Source organism: Triturus cristatus, chromosome 12 (assembly GCF_964204655.1).
Source record: "Triturus cristatus chromosome 12, aTriCri1.1, whole genome shotgun sequence".
In the NCBI taxonomy this organism is placed as follows: Eukaryota; Metazoa; Chordata; class Amphibia; order Caudata; family Salamandridae; genus Triturus; species Triturus cristatus.
Window position 1 is genome coordinate 127,400,501 of NC_140595.1, and position 17,327 is coordinate 127,417,827.

General features: G+C 51.1%; 1 protein-coding gene across 1 annotated transcript in view; it reads left to right on the forward strand.

Annotated features, from left to right (window-relative positions):
* Positions 1-403: 403 nt before the first annotated feature.
* Positions 404-17,327, forward strand: part of LOC146772866 (rho guanine nucleotide exchange factor 11-like) — a 224,146-nt gene continuing 207,222 nt past the window's right edge. The window contains exon 1 of the mRNA XM_085637040.1: positions 404-680. Within this exon, the coding sequence (XP_085493166.1) occupies positions 404-680 (277 nt within the window). The remainder of the gene's footprint in view (positions 681-17,327) is intronic.

The following is a 17,327-nucleotide window of genomic DNA, read 5'->3' on the forward strand; positions in this document are numbered from 1 at the left end:
CAGCTTTATTTAAAAGCCAGATAGACCTTTGGGCGCCCATACTAACTAGGGTGTTCAACACAGCTATTGAGGTAGGTATGCCTAGATCCTGGTCTACGGCCATCATCGTGCCCATATTCAAGAAGGGTAATAGAAAATATCCCTCATAGATGTTACGGCGAAGGTCTTGGGGAGAGTCATTCTAAACCGCTTAATGATTTGGGCCGATGAAAACAACATCATCACGGATGTGCAGTATGGTTTCCGAAATGGGCGTTCCACAACTGACCAATGCCTTAATCTTTATCATCTGGTGGCAAAGTACACCGTGGCCAGGGAAGGTACAGTTTATTTGGCATTTATGGACCTCTCAGCAGCTTTCGACTGTGTGAACAGAAGAAAGCTGTGGGAAATCTTGAGAGCCATGGGCGTGGACCCAGGATTGATCCATGCTTTACGAATGCTCCACCAAAACACCACGGCGCGGGTCAGATTTACTGATGAGGGCGATGTCACAGAGGACTTTCAGTGTCGCGGTGGGGTGAGACAAGGATGCATCCTTGCGCCCTTCCTGTTCACGCTCTACATCAATGGGCTCGATAAGGCGCTCGGAGACTTGGAGGCAGATTGTCCCTGCATCGGGAGGAGAGGCATACCCGTCCTCCTATATGCAGACGACGCGGTCCTCTTGGCGCGCACAGGTAGGAGCTTGCAGGCCCTCATTAGCGGATTTGTTAGTTTTATGGCAGACCTTGACCTAGTTCCTAACCTCACAAAGTCATACGTTATGGAAGTGGGTAAAACCCCCCAAACGAATTGCGTTTTTACCATAGGTACACATAAACTCGAGAAGGTAAAACTTTTTAACTATCTGGGGATCCTATTCGATAAAGACCTAAATTTTAAACCCCTCGTAAGTCACAAATGTAGCCAACACCCTAGTGCGGTGGGGTCAATAATGAATTATGCATGCAGACTTGGCCGTTGGTCACCCAATGAAATAGCGCACTTATATAGTTCTGTTTGCTGCGCTAAAACCCTGTATGGAAGTGAGGTGTGGGGCTTCACAGACGGGGAAAAAATTCAATTGGAGGAAAACAAGTTTTTAAGAAGACTCCTGCAAGTGCCTCAAAGCACCCCTTCCTTTATAGTCCACGAAGAGCTGGGTATTTCCCATATTAGTGAGAGGGCTTGCCTCAAACCTATCATTTGTTGGATTAAAATCTGGACAAACCCTGAGGCAAGTCTAAGTAGACAAATCTTGGAGGATGGTATGAAGGGGGACAAGGGGCCGCAAATACCCTGGCTTACATATGTAAGGGACACACTAAACAGTCTGGACCATGCCAATTTCTTTAATGATCCCGCCACACTAGCTAACAGAGACAAGGGTGTCATAAAGGCAGACTTCCTACGATATTCAGCCAGGGTTAGAGAGGAAAGGGAAGGGCGGAAAAGCACCGTAAGACAATACCAGCTCACAAAAACTTGTGTGGGCATGGAATTTTACCTGTCCAATATACACTATAGACAGGATAGATTCCTGATGACAAGATTCAGGCTAAACCTTTTGCACCATATCCTATCAGTCCCAGCTGGTTTTTCAAGCGATGTAAGCATAAAAGGGTGTTGCGGCTGCGATCTACGATCTCTGCAAGATACCCTTCAATTCGTCCTAATTTGCCCATTTTATGCCTACCCAAGGACACGGTTTTCAAAAACCATTCTGAAACGCTCCAAAATCAGACAGGCTAAAGTGGCCCTTTTATTTCTTAAACTCTCCGCTGACCCCTTTGTATTATTTAGCACTGTGCACTTTTTGCGATTGGCAGTTAGACTAAGAAACACCAGCGGAGAGGACTAACTGTTAGGGTCGCTCCCCAGTTTAAATGTACATAAAATATACTAATTGTCTGAGAAAGTCGCATATAATGGATTATAGTACTTGACTGTCCCGTTTTTTACTTCCATGTATAGTGGGGTTTTATCATTGTCGATTTTACGTGTTTTATGTATAATGATTGAAGTTTTTAACTAAAGTAAGATTGTTTTATGATGTGCATCTTTTATGGATATTCTCAAATACCCGAATAAAGATATTTGATTCATGATTCATGACTGGGGAAATACACTCATCACTGGCACCATCACTCCAGTGACACATCCACACACACCTCTGACTCACGTGCCATACATGCAGATGGACACACACATCGCAACACATGCCACACGGGGACCAATGCGTGCACACACAGACACTGGTACTCACCACTAAGCAAAGAAGTCGCGTATGAGCCGACTCCGGATGTCCTCTTGCGGAACCACATCCTCCACATCACTAGCCCCATTGCCAAGCCCTTCGTCCTCCACGGGTGGATGGTCCTGATCATCTTGATCCAGGATGAGTGGCACAGCTTTCTCAACTGCCATGTTGTGCAGCATGCAGCAGACCATGAAGATTTTGCAGACCTTCGCCGGGGCATATGGGAGGGCGCCGCCGGTCTTGTGGAGGCATCTGAATCGGCTCTTCAGGAGGCCAAATGTCCTCTCTATCACTCGCCTTGTCCGGCCATGGGCGGTGTTGTAGCGGAGCTGGGCCTGCGTGATGGGGTTGCGGAGAGGTGTGATCAGCCATGGCATGTTGGGATAGCCAGCGTCCCCTACATGGAAACCACATGGACATAAGTAGGACAGGAGAAGCGGTCGTGCTGGAAGTCTACGCAAAATACAGGACAGACAGAGTGTACCCACCAACAACACGTGCTCGTTCGTTGCGCAGCTGCGTCATCATTTCAGGCACCCTGCTACGCCTCATGATGTAGGCATCGTGTGCTGATCCTGGAAAACGAGCACAGACATGTGAAATCACCATGTTGGACAGACACACCACAAGGGCATTGATGGAGTGGTAGTGCTTGCGATTCCTGTACGCTACCTCCTGTGCCTGTGGTGGTACCAAAGCCACATGTGCCCCATCTATGGACCCAATGACATGGGGCATCCCTCCCAGGGCATAGAATCCACGCTTGACCCCAGTCAACAGTTCAGGAGTTGGGAAATGGATGAACTCATCCAGGTGAAGCAACATGGCCTCTAAGAAATCATGCAGCACACGGCTGAACATGCTCTGGGACATGCCACCAACATGAGCTATGGTATATTGAAAGGTACCCATGGCAAGAAAATGTAGGGCTGCCATTACCTTCAGCTTGGGTGTCAGTGCCGTAGGATACCTGTGCAGCGGTTGCAGGTGTGGTGCCAGCCTCGCAGTCAACTCCTCAATCAACAGTTGGGGGAAGTGGTAGCACCGGATACAGTCATTCTCCCGCATGTCAGCCAAGTCTGGAATTGGTCGGGGAAGAGGTGGCGCTCTGCAGTAATTTGGAAGTGACAAGGAAGAGTGAGTGCACTACAACAACAATTTATTTGTACTGAGCACATGTTAATCTGTCAATACACATATGCGACATACGGAGTCAGGTATGTGCCACATGCCCTGGACACGTATGGCTGCCAGGTGACACTCCTACCAAGACCCAGCTACACACGGAGATTGTGAACCTCCACATGCCATGGCATGGGATTAGTTGTGTCCCAGTGTAAGTGAACAGCCAGACGCAACACAGGAGTGACATACATCAACACATCAGCAGAAGTAGGATGTCGATTTCAGAGACTGGTAGCGGAACACTAGAGCCACAGGTCACATGACATTACACTAGGACAGCCCACACACCTTGCCAATAAGGTGTACATGTAATGACTCACCACACATTCATTGAGAGGATGCAGACATGTCCTTGTGACGCTACTCCGTGTCCCATGCATACATACGCACCTCACATCCGATACCACATGTGGCCTGGTGTGCGTAACAGTGTGCCATGTCCATCTAAACACAGACACATGTTGGTTGCTGCAACAGCTGATGCTTTTGAGGGAGCACCAACATCAAGCTAATGGGAACACCCCACACATACATGACATAGACACATCGTGCACCGTGGGTAGCCACATGTCTGGTGTGGTAACCCCTGTAGCGGGCATCAGGGGACACTTGCGTGTGTTGTTGACTGTGCCATGCCAGTGACGCTCATCCCAAGTGTGCAGTACGACATGCACACATGTCAAAGGAGTTAAGGGCATGCCTGGCACACATTGCACCGTCACACATGACATCTGTACACATCTCATCATACATCTGGTGCCTTCTCGACTCAGGAGTAATGTGCCACATCACAGCCTTTCACACCTGTGCCCCACACATGTAGTACTGCCCAGACAATGCCTTGATGTCCATCCATGGACAAGTATGTCAGCCCTATTCCTTCCTGTGTGCTGCCTGTCACCACTGTGATGTGTGAAAGGCACCGTACAGGCCTGTGTACGTTCCCTATCACTATGGGAGTGCTGCCGTATGCGTACCCATAGTGGTACGGACCGTACACACCCCTGCACGCTCACTATCACTATGGGTGTTCTCGCGTATGCGTACCCATAGTGGTACGTACCGTACACATGCCTGTACGTTCACTATCACTATGGGTACGCATACGCGAGCACACCCATAGTGGTACGGACCGTACACACGCCTGTACGCTCACTATCACTATGGGTACGCATACGCGAGCACACCCATAGTGATATGGACCGTACACACGCCTGTACGCTCACTATCACTATGGGTACGCATACGCGGGCGCACCCATAGTGGTACGGACCGTACACACGCCTGTACGCTCACTATCACTATGGGTACGCATACGCGAGCACACCCATAGTGATACGGACCGTACACACGCCTGTACGGGCCGTTGCTATGCTTTTGGGGTGCCCTAGGGCCCCGGTACGCACCGTACATGTGTGTGAAACTCCAAATTACATAGGGGACACATGAGGGACAAGTATAAAGGCCTACATGCATGCTGGTTGTCATGGAGACCAAGTTTAAAGTTTGAATTTTTTTCAGCAGGTGCACAGCAGAAGTCAGTTTGAATAAATCTACTTTGTTGCAATGTGGTTCTGGAGTTGACATCATGCTCAAGAAAAAAACACAATCAGAACACACTGACTGTGCTAGGTTTGAAGGGATTGGAGGAAACATAGGATGCAAATGTGGGTGACCAATCACTCTGTACTCCTGTGCATGAAACAGGCCAGCAAGGCAGATATAAGGCAGCCAGGTCCCATGAGGGAGCACTTGCCTGCACATCTTTGGATTCTGCGACCCAGCTGCTGCTACTGATTCCCTGGAACCATGTCAAGCTCTGTGGAGAGGTCACAGCCTTTCACCCTGGAGGAGAACCTGGCATTGCTGGATGTGGTCCTCCCACAGTACCCCCTGCTGTATGGGTGACCAGGGTATCAGGTGAGTGCAGAGTCTACTAGCACAGACTATGTCCCTTGTTTGTGACTGTGACTTCTGGCATTGTGTCCAGGTGTGACACACATGCTATGTACTGTAGGGGGGTCCCGGGGGGGGGAATGCCTGATGTCTCCCAGCCAGAGCATGCTGTGGTGCATGTCTGCCGTCCTCACTTGCATTGTGTTTACTGTGACAACCACTGCATGGTGCATGCCACATTCTGCCTGTCTTGTCCTCCTGGGAATGTAGCCTCTACAGTCCTCATGTGATTATGTGGTCAGCTCAGTGTGACAGGTGACTGTACCCACAGATGTGTGTTAGTTCTGTGTACCTGTGCTGAGAGTGTCCACATGATGTGTTCGTACCCTGGACATCGGTGTGTGTGTAAGTCCCCTGTCATGTGGGTGGGTGCATATGTGGAGTGTGGCACCCGGGCTGCATGAGGGATGGATATACCCTGCCCATGTGATGTGAGCAGGGAGCAGTGCTGTGTGTCTGACGTGCAGAGCCAGCCCCACACCTGTGAGCCCCCCCCCCCCCGTCTAGTGGCACATGTGCAGAGTGAGGTTTATCGCTGCATTTGGCAATGGCAGGTGAATGGCCTGTGGCATGTGACTGCTTAGAGGTGCTGCACATTATCCTGGTGTAGCTTGTGATGCACAGTGTGAGCCTGGATCCTTGATTGTGTTGTTGCCCTCATTCCACCTGTGTACTTTCAATGGCACGTACTGCTTTTGCCCTTCCCCAGAGGATCATGTCCCTATGACAAAGGTGCAATGCGTTGGATGCATACTATGCCTTGTTGTAAACAGCGAATTTGTTCTAATATGTGTCTCTGTGACATGTGCCAGGTGTATTGATGTAGTGTCACTTGTTCATCCTCACAGGTAGGCGCCACTGCCAAGAAGCAGATCTGGATGAACGCCGTCAGTGCCGTGAGGAGGACGGACGGTCGCAAGCGGCGCCTGGCCCAGGTGAGGAAATGCTGGCAGGATATCCGGTGCTGGACGCGGAGGATCGCACAGGTCCTGCCGGGGGACTCACCTGAGACCCATAAGAACCGCGGGCGCCGCCGTCTGACCCACATCCACAAGCGTGTGCTGGCGGTGGTATTTCCAGACTTGGACAGGCGCTTACAGGAGAAGCAGCAGCAGGAAGGGGGTAGGTACATGTGTGTTTGTTGTGTGTCACCAGCATTTGTAAGTGCACAGTTGCATGGATACACTGCCAGGGTTTAAAGGTGCTGTGCAGATCCTGTTACCCACAGTATAGTGGTGCTCTCCTGCCTCCCTTCCCCTCCTTGCAATGTGTTCCCTGGTCTGTGTGTAGTCACTCCTTCACAAGGTTATGTAGGCTGGCACTTTCTCCACGTGAACTATGCCTGTAGCATCATGTGTGGGGGTGGTGTGTAACAGGTTTTGGGACCTTGCCTGTGCCCTGTCCAGTTCAGTACTTGTGGGTTCCATGTCAGTTGGCACTGATGCTGAGTCCAGACATGGGAGTTAGTCTCTCAAGTGTCATGCCTTACAGCACGCATGTCCTATGTTGTGGCCTGTGACATGATGTGACATGATGTGCATGATTGTGCGATACGCATAGTGCAGGGAGGGTGGCGTGTGTTGCAGTCATTCCCCTTCAGGACCATGGAGTTGTGTGGCCACTACTGTCCCCTGGGGCATATTTTCCTAGGTGTCATCACAAAATGTGGACACTCTCAGTGCCTACAGCATAGGTTGTGCTCTGTGCCATTGTCCCCTGGCACCATGTATATTGACGTAATATGTAGTACAAGTGTCCACTGTACAGCCTGACCTGATTTTCCTTGTTCATACTCACGGTGGCCAGTGCCTGTGTGTCTTGTTACAATCATCTGATGATGACCATTTGTACATGATTATTTGGACAGGCGCACCTTGGGTATTTGGTGTCCAATCTTGCATTTATGCAGCCCCTGTGTATTTCACCCAGACTAAGAGATGTAAGTGCTTCCTGTGTCTCAACAAATTGTCTCATGTAGGGGGTGGTTGGTGCGGGCAAAGCCTACATGTCAAAACCTGATGTCTCCTTGCTAGGTCTGGCCAGTGTGTGATGTTTGTCTGGACATAAACTCAAGGTGCAGTGAGCCAGTCATGGTGGGCATGTTTTCAGTTTTACCTATGCAGCATGTGCCTCAAGTTCATGGATATGGTCCCTGCTCATCCCTATTTTCGGCAACGCTGTGTGGTGCAGATGCAGTGCTGGATTGTCCCCAGGGCCTGGCTCCTCTGTCAAACTCCATTTCATGTCATTTGCTATTGTGTCATGCTCTCCATGGTTTTTCAGTGGCATGGTGGGTCAACCAACTGTGTGTTGCATGCCCTACATCTGTACCTTGTTTTGTAGATGTTACTGATCTTTCTTTTCAGGCTATGCACTGTAACCTATGTAGATTGGACTCATGTGACATATGTATACAGGTGTATGATTAATTGCTATCTCTTCACCTTGCCCACAGCATCGTCGGGTGACATGAGCACAGACGGAGCGGAGGGACCGAGCACCAGTGCCAGCGTTGACATCGTGGCTGGCACATTGAGTGGAACTGAGGCGGAGGAGAGTGAGGCCGAGGACCTGTCCACTGGCACGACAGAATATGAAGCTGACGGGTCCGAGGATGATCTCTCCGAGTGGGCGGTGGCTGCACCAGCAGCTGACAGCGGCACAACATCTCACCCCGCCCCCTCCATTGCCTTCAGCCGCCTCCCACTTGCTCGTGTCCCTTCCCAGCGTGCCCGGTCACCACATGTCTCCTTCCTGCCAGGCACCGCACCCCCTGCCCCTGTCTCCACTGCTGCCGCCAATGCAGAGTCTGTGGACATCCAGCGGCAGTTGCAGGTTGGTCAGGCTGCGATGCTTAATGTCCTCCATGGCCACAGCCAAGTGCTGAACAACATGAAGGCATACTTGGAGGGCATTTTCTCATCGCAGGCTGACCAACGCAACTTGCTGAGGTCCATTGACTCTACACTGACTGCAGCAGTGGGTCTCCTGCAGCACTACATCCAACCCCCTACCCCTGACCCATCCACACTTCCCACTCCCATGCCTGTCCCACGTACACCCAGAAGTCAGCATGCACCCACCACAACAGACACAGGCACCACACCAGCAGGGAAGGTCATACGCACACCTCCTGGCACGCACACACAGGGTGAAGTAGGCACACCCACTGGGTCAGGGGGCAAACGTAAGCCACGCAGCCAGAGTGGGAGTCCGCATTCCACCAAATCCACTCCCTCCAAATCCCCTCCCCTCAGCTCTCCTGGCCACATATCCGGCAAAGACTCCTTCATGGCCGCTCTGTCCCTGAGCCCCACTGTGACACCACCCCGCAAGCGGTCAAGGGAGTCCCCAGTCAGGGTGGTTGAGTCCCCCCCCGTCCACACCCTCCCCCTGTGGCGCTGCGACCCATCCCTCGCCCCCCCCCTCCTTGGGGCCTGTGGTTCCTTCGGGTGCAGGGGAGTTGCTGGAGGACCTTGCTAAGGTGTGCAGCGCCATCCTGGCCTCTGCCTTTGGCCCTGCCCCACCCCCTGTGGTGGAGTCCTCCATCCCTGCACCCACGACGCCTACCCTTCGCCCTCATGTCCCTGCGGTGCCTGGTCCTTCCCCCCCACATGATGCCCTCCCCGCTCTGGAAGACGAAGGAGTCTGACTGTGCAGGCAAGCTAGGGGACACGCATCCCACTGTGTCCCCCACCTGGATTTGAACTTTGGATTGCCCTATGGGCATTGTACATTTTGAACTTTCAAGGGACAAACTTATTTTTGGATGCTGAATAAAGCAATTTATTTTTCCTTAGTACACTACTGTCTGTCTGGTACTGCTGTTGGTCGACCTGCCCCATTATTTTGGGTGGTGATAATGTGTTGGGTGTGTGGGAATTGTAGTCTTGTGCTGGTCATAGGGTGGATCCTGGTATCTGTGTGCCATCACAAGCTGTTGGCTACATAACTTTGTTCATGTAAGCAGTTACTGCATGGTGACATCGTCCCAAGGTGTGCTCCTTCCTCTGTGTAACCTGAAATCTTCCCTGCAGGGTCTTTCCAATATGTGGTGCTGAGCTGTGTCTACATTGGCTGGGTGTGTGACGGACTCGTTAGACTTGGGCCATGCATGCTGAGCGATGTCTCCACCTGCATCATTCGTGGCGTCCTTGGTGGTCACTGTACTTGTGTATGTAGACTGTTGCCATGACTTCATGTGTACATGTTTTATTTTTGGCGCTATGCATGTGTATACTCCCAGCCTTGCACACATGTGGTACATGTACTGCAGGATCTTTGTGCACCTGACTGACATTTGTGGGCATTGGATCTGTGGGTACTCCACCCTTTTCTTTGCAGGGGCACTGCTGGGAGTGTTGGGCACCCACCCCTCCTGTGTCTGGGCACTGCTGGGAGGACTCTGCACCCACCATTCCTGTGACTGGGCACTGCTGGGAGGACTCTGCACACACCCCTCTTATGACTGGGCACTGCTGGGAGTGTTAGGCACCCACCCCTCCTGTGTCTGGGCGCTGCTGGGAGGACTCTGCACACACCCCTCCTGTGACTGGGCACTGCTGGCAGGACTCTGCACCCACCCCTCCTGTGTCTGGGTACTGCTGGGAGGACTCTGCACACACCCCTCCTGTGTCTGGGCACTGCTGGGAGGACTCTGCACACACCCCTCTTGTGACTGGGCACTGCTGGGAGGACTCTGCACCCACCCCTCCTGTGACTGGGCACTGCAGGGAGGACTCTGCACACACCCCTCCTGTGTCTGGGCACTTCTGGGAGGGCTCTGCACCCCCCTCCTGTGACTGGGCACTGCTGGGAGGACTCTGCACACACCCCTCTTATGACTGGGCACTGCTGGGAGTGTTAGGTACCCACCCCTCCTGTGTCTGGGCACTGCTGGGAGGACTCTGCACACACCCCTCCTGTGTCTGGGCACTGCTGGGAGCACTCTGCACACACCCCTCCTGTGACTGGGCACTGCTGGGAGGACTCTGCACACACCCCTCCTGTGACTGGGCACTGCTGGGAGGACTCTGCACACACCCCTCCTGTGTCTGGGCACTGCTGGGAGGACTCTGCACCCACCCCTCCTGTGACTGGGCACTGCTGGGAGGACTCTGCACACACCCCTCCTGTGTCTGGGCACTGCTGGGAGGACTCTGCACACACCCCTCCTGTGTCTGGGCACTGCTGGGAGGACCCTGCACACACCCCTCCTGTGTCTGGGCACGGCTGGGCGGACTCTGCACCCACCCCTCCTGTGACTGGGCACTGCTGGGAGGACTCTGCACACACCCCTCTTATGACTGGGCACTGCTGGGAGTGTTAGGCACCCACCCCTCCTGTGTCTGGGCACTGCTGGGAGGACTCTGCACACACCCCTCCTGTGACTGGGCACTGCAGGGAGGACTCTGCACACACCCCTCTTATGACTGGGCACTGCTGGGAGGACTCTGCACACACCCCTCCTGTGTCTGGGCACTGCTGGGAGGACTCTGCACACACCCCTCTTGTGACTGGGCACTGCTGGGAGGACTCTGCACCCACCCCTCCTGTGACTGGGCACTGCTGGGAGGACTCTGCACACACCCCTCTAATGACTGGGCACTGCTGGGAGTGTTAGGCACCCACCCCTCCTGTGTCTGGGCACTGCTGGGAGGACTCTGCACACACCCCTCCTGTGACTGGGCACTGCTGGGAGGACTCTGCACCCAACCCTCCTATTTCACGATATGTACGCTTAGAACATACACGGGTGTGGGTTCGCTCCATGCATACGAGGTGGGGGTACGGTCCGTACGTACACTGTTGGCATGGGGGGTACGCTCCATGCATACGCGGGTGAGGGTACGGGTCGTACATACACTGTTGGGGTAGGGGGTACGCTCCATACGTACGCGGGTGCGGGTACGGGTCGTACTTACACTGTTGGGGTGGGGGGTACGCTCCATACGTACGCGGGTGAGGGTACGGGTCGTACTTACACTGTTGGGGTGGGGGGTATGCTCCATACGTACGCGGGTGAGGGTACGGGTCGTACTTACACTGTTGGGGTGGGGGGTACGCTCCATACGTACGCGGGTGAGGGTACGGGTCGTACATACACGGTTGGGGTGGGGGTACGCTCCATGCATACGCGGGTGAGGGTACGGGTCGTACTTACACTGTTGGGGTGGGGGGTACGCTCCATACGTACGCGGGTGAGGGTACGGGTCGTACATACACGGTTGGGGTGGGGGTACGCTCCATGCATACGCGGGTGAGGGTACGGGTCGTACTTACACTGTTGGGGTGGGGGGTACGCTCCATACGTACGCGGGTAAGGGTATGGGTCGTACTTACACTGTTGGGGTGGGGGGTACGCTCCATACGTACGCGGGTGAGGGTACGGGTCGTACTTACACTGTTGGGGTGGGGGGTACGCTCCATACGTACGCGAGTGAGGGTACGGGTCATACATACATGGTTGGGGTGGGGGTACGCTCCATGCATACGCGGGTGAGGGTACGGGTCGTACTTACATTGTTCGGGTGGGCGGTATGCTCCATACGTACGCGGGTGAGTGTACGGGTCGTACTTACACTGTTGGGGTGGGGGGTACGCTCCATACGTACGCGGGTGAGGGTACAGGTCATACTTACACTGTTGGGGTGGGGGGTACGCTCCATGCATACGGGGGTGGGGGTACGGTCCGTACATATCCGTACCCACGCTATGGAATGCTTGTGCGGGCCGTACCCAGGCCTTTGCCACGTGGGTACAGCCGTCCTGCCATTGTTGGGGTGACGTAGGTGTGGGCGGGGTACGACTCGTACCCACACTCTTAAGGCGTGGGTACGGGACGTACCTGTATTGTTGTGTTGCCGGTTCCCGTCGTCAAGCACTTCCGTTGTGGTGGACGCTGGCTTTGCTGGACATGCCCCCACCCCCTCATAGTGACCAGGGCCTGGGGGTCAGGTATGTCCAGGGCATGTGTGCTGTGTGACTTTGGTGGGAGTTTTGTGGCCTGCCCCTGCTCCTGCCCCCCCCCCCTTTCCCCCCTCCCTTTGTTGTTCTGACCTTCTGCGGCGTCTGCGTCGTAACCTGTAGAGGAGGTCGACTGCTATGAGGGCCGGGATGACACGTAGGTTCGGGTCCATGTCTGTCCGTCGCGTGCAGGTACTCCTTGTTCGCGTCGTCCTGGTTTCCTGGCAGTTTTTGGCTGCCGGAAAATATTGTCTGTGCGGGATGACGTCGGTGCGAATCGTGATGCCTGGTTCGTGAATGGCAGGCTGCGTGCGTCCCGTCGTCACGTCGGCGCTTTCCCGGATCACATTTGTATGTTTATTTTCATCGGTTGGGGTTTTGTACGATTCGTACGGAAATGGTATTTCCGTGCGAATCGTACTTCCATGTTTGTATATTTTTACGACCGGGTACGCGTCGGACGGAGAATATGCTCCGTCTGACGGTTCGTACCCGGTTTTTACAGGATCGTGATCGGCACCAAAGTGTGTTCTTAGCCTTCTTGGCTTAACGACACGATTCGCCACTTTCTAGTAAATATCCCCCCTTGTATCACAAAGGAGAGACAGAGTTGATTTCAGCTCTTTGTATGAAAGCTTCTCCTTTGCACTGTGTTGCAAGACTTGCATATGTATTTTTCTAATGTTACCTATATTACAAGTCCTGTTGTATACTAACTTGGTTGTTACTTGTGGACTAAATGCATCAGAATACAGGCGCAGGCCGAGAAAGCAGGCCACTAGTTTAAACGGTGCAGCTAATTCAAATGTGTGCTCGACTGCAATGCTTGCTTTTTGAGACTCATATTAACAAGCTGGAAAAGGAATATTTTCCTGATGCACTTTTTATAAACACAACTATGGCAGCTGAAATATGCTATGAGAGAAACCTCAAATAGTGTATAACAATCTCACAGTGTAAAACACTAACCATTGTGTACTGAGTTTGGGGTACAATGCAGGGTTCTACATACCACCTACAGATGAGAGATCCTCCAACAGGTTTTGTCTGACTCCTAGCACTTTTACCTACTTCAGCATAACTAGGAGATGGGTAGGAGACACTTGCCAGTTTTCCTTTTTTCAAAGAAAGTCATAAAATGTCCTTTTAGGGTTTAGAAAATGCACCATGCGTGAACACAGTGAGGTGGGGTGTAGCACTACCCCTTCCCAGCATTGACAGCTTGTTAAAAAGACTGTTCACCATAACCCTCATCTTTATGCAGCAGATCCGTCAGGTTGACTGAACTTCTTTCAACAAATAGGAGGAATCACAGTGGCTATTCCAGCATTGCTCAGCTCTTTGATGTCCTTCTTTATACTGTGTGATGTGCATGAGCTGTAATTATACTTATATACATACACAAACAGAATATAGGAACAAAGGTATTGGTGGTAGAAAGTAAATAAAATGCCACAAAAAAGATTTTAAATTCGCCACTGTGACCACCTTAGCGTACAACAAGTCCTCTGAAGTAATTAAATAGCATGACAAATGCACCACATTGAAAAGCCTCAGGAGAGATCATTTTATAAGGGATGTTGATTGTAAACATCAACCTTTTAACTGATAGCTCTTCGAGGAAAGATGTCAGCAGGCAGGTCTATTCCACGCTATGTTTTTAAGTGATTTTGTTATTAGCTCCTGCGGGTGGGTGTATATTCAATAGGAAGATGGTACTGAACAGTAACTACTTCTGCAGTAAAGATTATCGTCTATAGCTTTGCATATCCTAAAGAATATTCCGTCATCATCAGCTAAAGATCTCAGAGTCATTTTACATGCAACTCCTTTAGCCTCATTTTGCTTCAGTAAGGGCCATCACTAGATTCAAGAGAACCAATGGCATGCTCATAGCCATTAGGATAACCCATAGTTTTTACCCTGGAACTAGGTTTAAAGCTGACTTTAGGTCCACAAAGGCCACGTACATAGAGCCCTTTCCGATTTTCAAAAATGTCCAATACGAAAGTAAAAACCGAAAGACATACTCAAAGGTGCTGGTTTTGGGCTGAAAGTCAAACACTCAGGGCCTGATTACGAGTTTGGCGTCGCCGTAGCTTGAGGCCTGCTCCTGTACCGCCAAACCCATGTGCCCACCAAGTTATGAGTTTCCTAGTGTTTGGCAGGCTTTTTTTGGCAGTCCCACGGCGGTGCCTCTGAAAATGGGCACCGCCATGGGGTTGCCAAAAAAGGGTCCTGCATGGCATGGACTGTAAAGTCCATGCCATGCAGGAACTGGGGTGCATGCACACGGGGGGGTACATGTTCTGCCCCCCTGCATTCATGCACATGGGCTACCGCCTGCCGTTTCATGAAGGACAGACCTCATTTACCCTGCTGGCGGTCCTGAAACTTTTAATATGCATGGAGGTGCCTCAGGGGCACCAATAGCCTATCCCTGAGGCCCTGACTGCCACGCCACCGCCAGGTAAAGGCAGGTTCCCTTGTGGCTGCGGCGGCGTAATGGCCATCAACTGCCCATTTTGTAATGGGGCGGTCCGACTGCCAGTGCAGCTGTGGCTGCACAGCCACCACGCGTGTTGTAATTAAGCTCTTTGTGTTTTTAGCTTTTTATGGGTTTTAAAGTGTCCTTTAGTGATATAATTTATTTTTAGGATGTTTTCTGTACTTAAGGAGAAATGTGACTAAAGTCTTAAAACATCTAAAAATGTGTTCAGCAACAGATGCTTTGCGAGGTTGCATAATTGGTAGATATAAATATGAGATAGTGAGAACCTAAAAGATGGCGGCAATTACAGAAGTATGCCTCTCCGTGAAAACTTTCTAACCCCAATTCGGGGTGTACAATCTGGGATCAATGTCTAAACAGTGAAACTCACATCGATGAATCACATTTATAAACAGCTGATTTGCAGTGTCCAGAAAGACGACTATTGCCAGAAAATCTGACAGTGGTCGCTTGGATACCATGTAAATGAGTCTAGAATGACTCAGCAAGGTGAATTGATAAAATAAAAGAAACAGTACAGGGTTCAATATTTTTTATAATGCTTAATAATAGAGGTATGAGCCCCAATTCCACTATATTCATGAAGATAAATGGATGAAAAGCATTGGAAATTATTTGACTATGATCAAGTTAATGCAAACCACAATTCACATAGGAAGCAACATGTGAATAAACTCTTTTACTACTCTTTTGGTGTTTTCCTAAATTAAATTGAGGCCACTCATCGTCCATATTACATTCTGTTTGATGCACTTGCTCTGCTCCCACAAATCAATCCGAGTATACCATCTTAATTTTTATACTCCAATTTCACATTTCTTCTGTTGTGTCATGTAGTTCCTACCAATCCATTAGACCTTCACATTGTTTGGGCAACAAATACTAAGGGCTTGGTGTCTAGAATGATTCCGGACACCCCCGCAGGATATATTGGCCTATAAACCAGCTAGCTCGCAGTGCCACCGTAAGCAGCCCTATCTCCCAGGGAGCAAAGGGTTTCGGGTAACCACTGAACATGACAACCCTGATTCCTCAGAGATCGGGAAAACAGTACAGAACCTTTTGCTCAGTCACTCGTGCTTACTTATTTTCAGAGGAATATACAGAGAATACACATTGGGACGTTTTCTATAACATTTATTGAACCAATGTCATTCTTGCATAAAATACATGTGCGGCAATGATTAATAGACAGAAGCAGATAAACGGGATTAAAAGCACCAAAAGCATAAATAGTAGGTAGAGTTCTACCATGGTGCTAAAACAATGTATACATCCAGGCTGGTAAACAAGGCAGTAATCGGGCGTACTTCTACTATGCAAACTCTACCCTAAGTGTACCTAGAGTGTATGTAGGTGTAGAGCCAAGAATACCCCTAATTGAAGATCCAACCGCATTACATGATGGAAAAGAGTGAAGGACCCCCATCGTGGTCACGAACTGGACACCTCTCATGAGATGCCAGACTGTTGAGTGGTGATCTCTCAGCATGCACGGACCCTCGGTATCAGTGGAAGTACCTCCTCTACTTATCAATCAGGATGCTCATCTTTTCTAATAAAAAGCAGCCTTGCGATGTACTCATAGATTAGTGTTGTTGTGTTGTCCTGCATGCTCCCAGCTTTCCCATCACGCATGTCCATTGTCTGTTGACATACATAGCGCCTCTCAGTTGATCTCGTGCTCCCAGAGTGCTCATGAGGGGGAGGCTAGCTCAGCCTCCCACCTTCCATGAATGCCAGTACCAGGCAATGTAATGTCGTAGCTACCATCGTGTCTACCTCATCCTCAGTAGCGAGTGTTCTGCGACAGAGTGCTGGCCCTTTAAGATGTCTTGGAGGATGGAATCCCAACTGCCAGCAAGCCGGATTTAGCGCAGGCCTAAAATATCTTCCCTACACAGTGCGGTGCTTTCAGCTTGTGCCCAGGTCAGCAGTGAGTGGGTTCAGGCTATCACAGGGGAGGGTTCTGATAGGTTCCATCTCTTAGTGATCAAGCGCTTAGCCATTAACAACCCCAGGTCAATAAATCTGGATGTTGCCTTGTGTCTTTTTGATCTGCGGAATTACCCCAAGACGTATGCTCCCAAGTGTGTGCCACTGCGCGCCCAGTGCAGTTGGGTAGTAATGTGCCGCCAGTAATCAATAAATGAAGGGCAACCCCATAACATGTAGAGGAGTTCTGGGTCCACAAAGCAACATCGAGGACATTGGGCGTCTGTTCGCATAAAATACCTGTTTATTTTGGCTGGGGCAAGTAAACTCTATGTACGATATAATATTGTATAAGACGGAAACTAACATTTGGTTGGGACGAGGGTTGGCCCCTCCAGTATGGTGACCCATTCCTGATTTGTACATGGGTGAGTCAAGTCTGCGTCCCAATGGCGTCTCAGGGGTGTGAGAGATTGTGCAGTGTGGTGAAGCAAGGAGCTGGCAAACCATTTTGTGAGGTACATCCCTGTG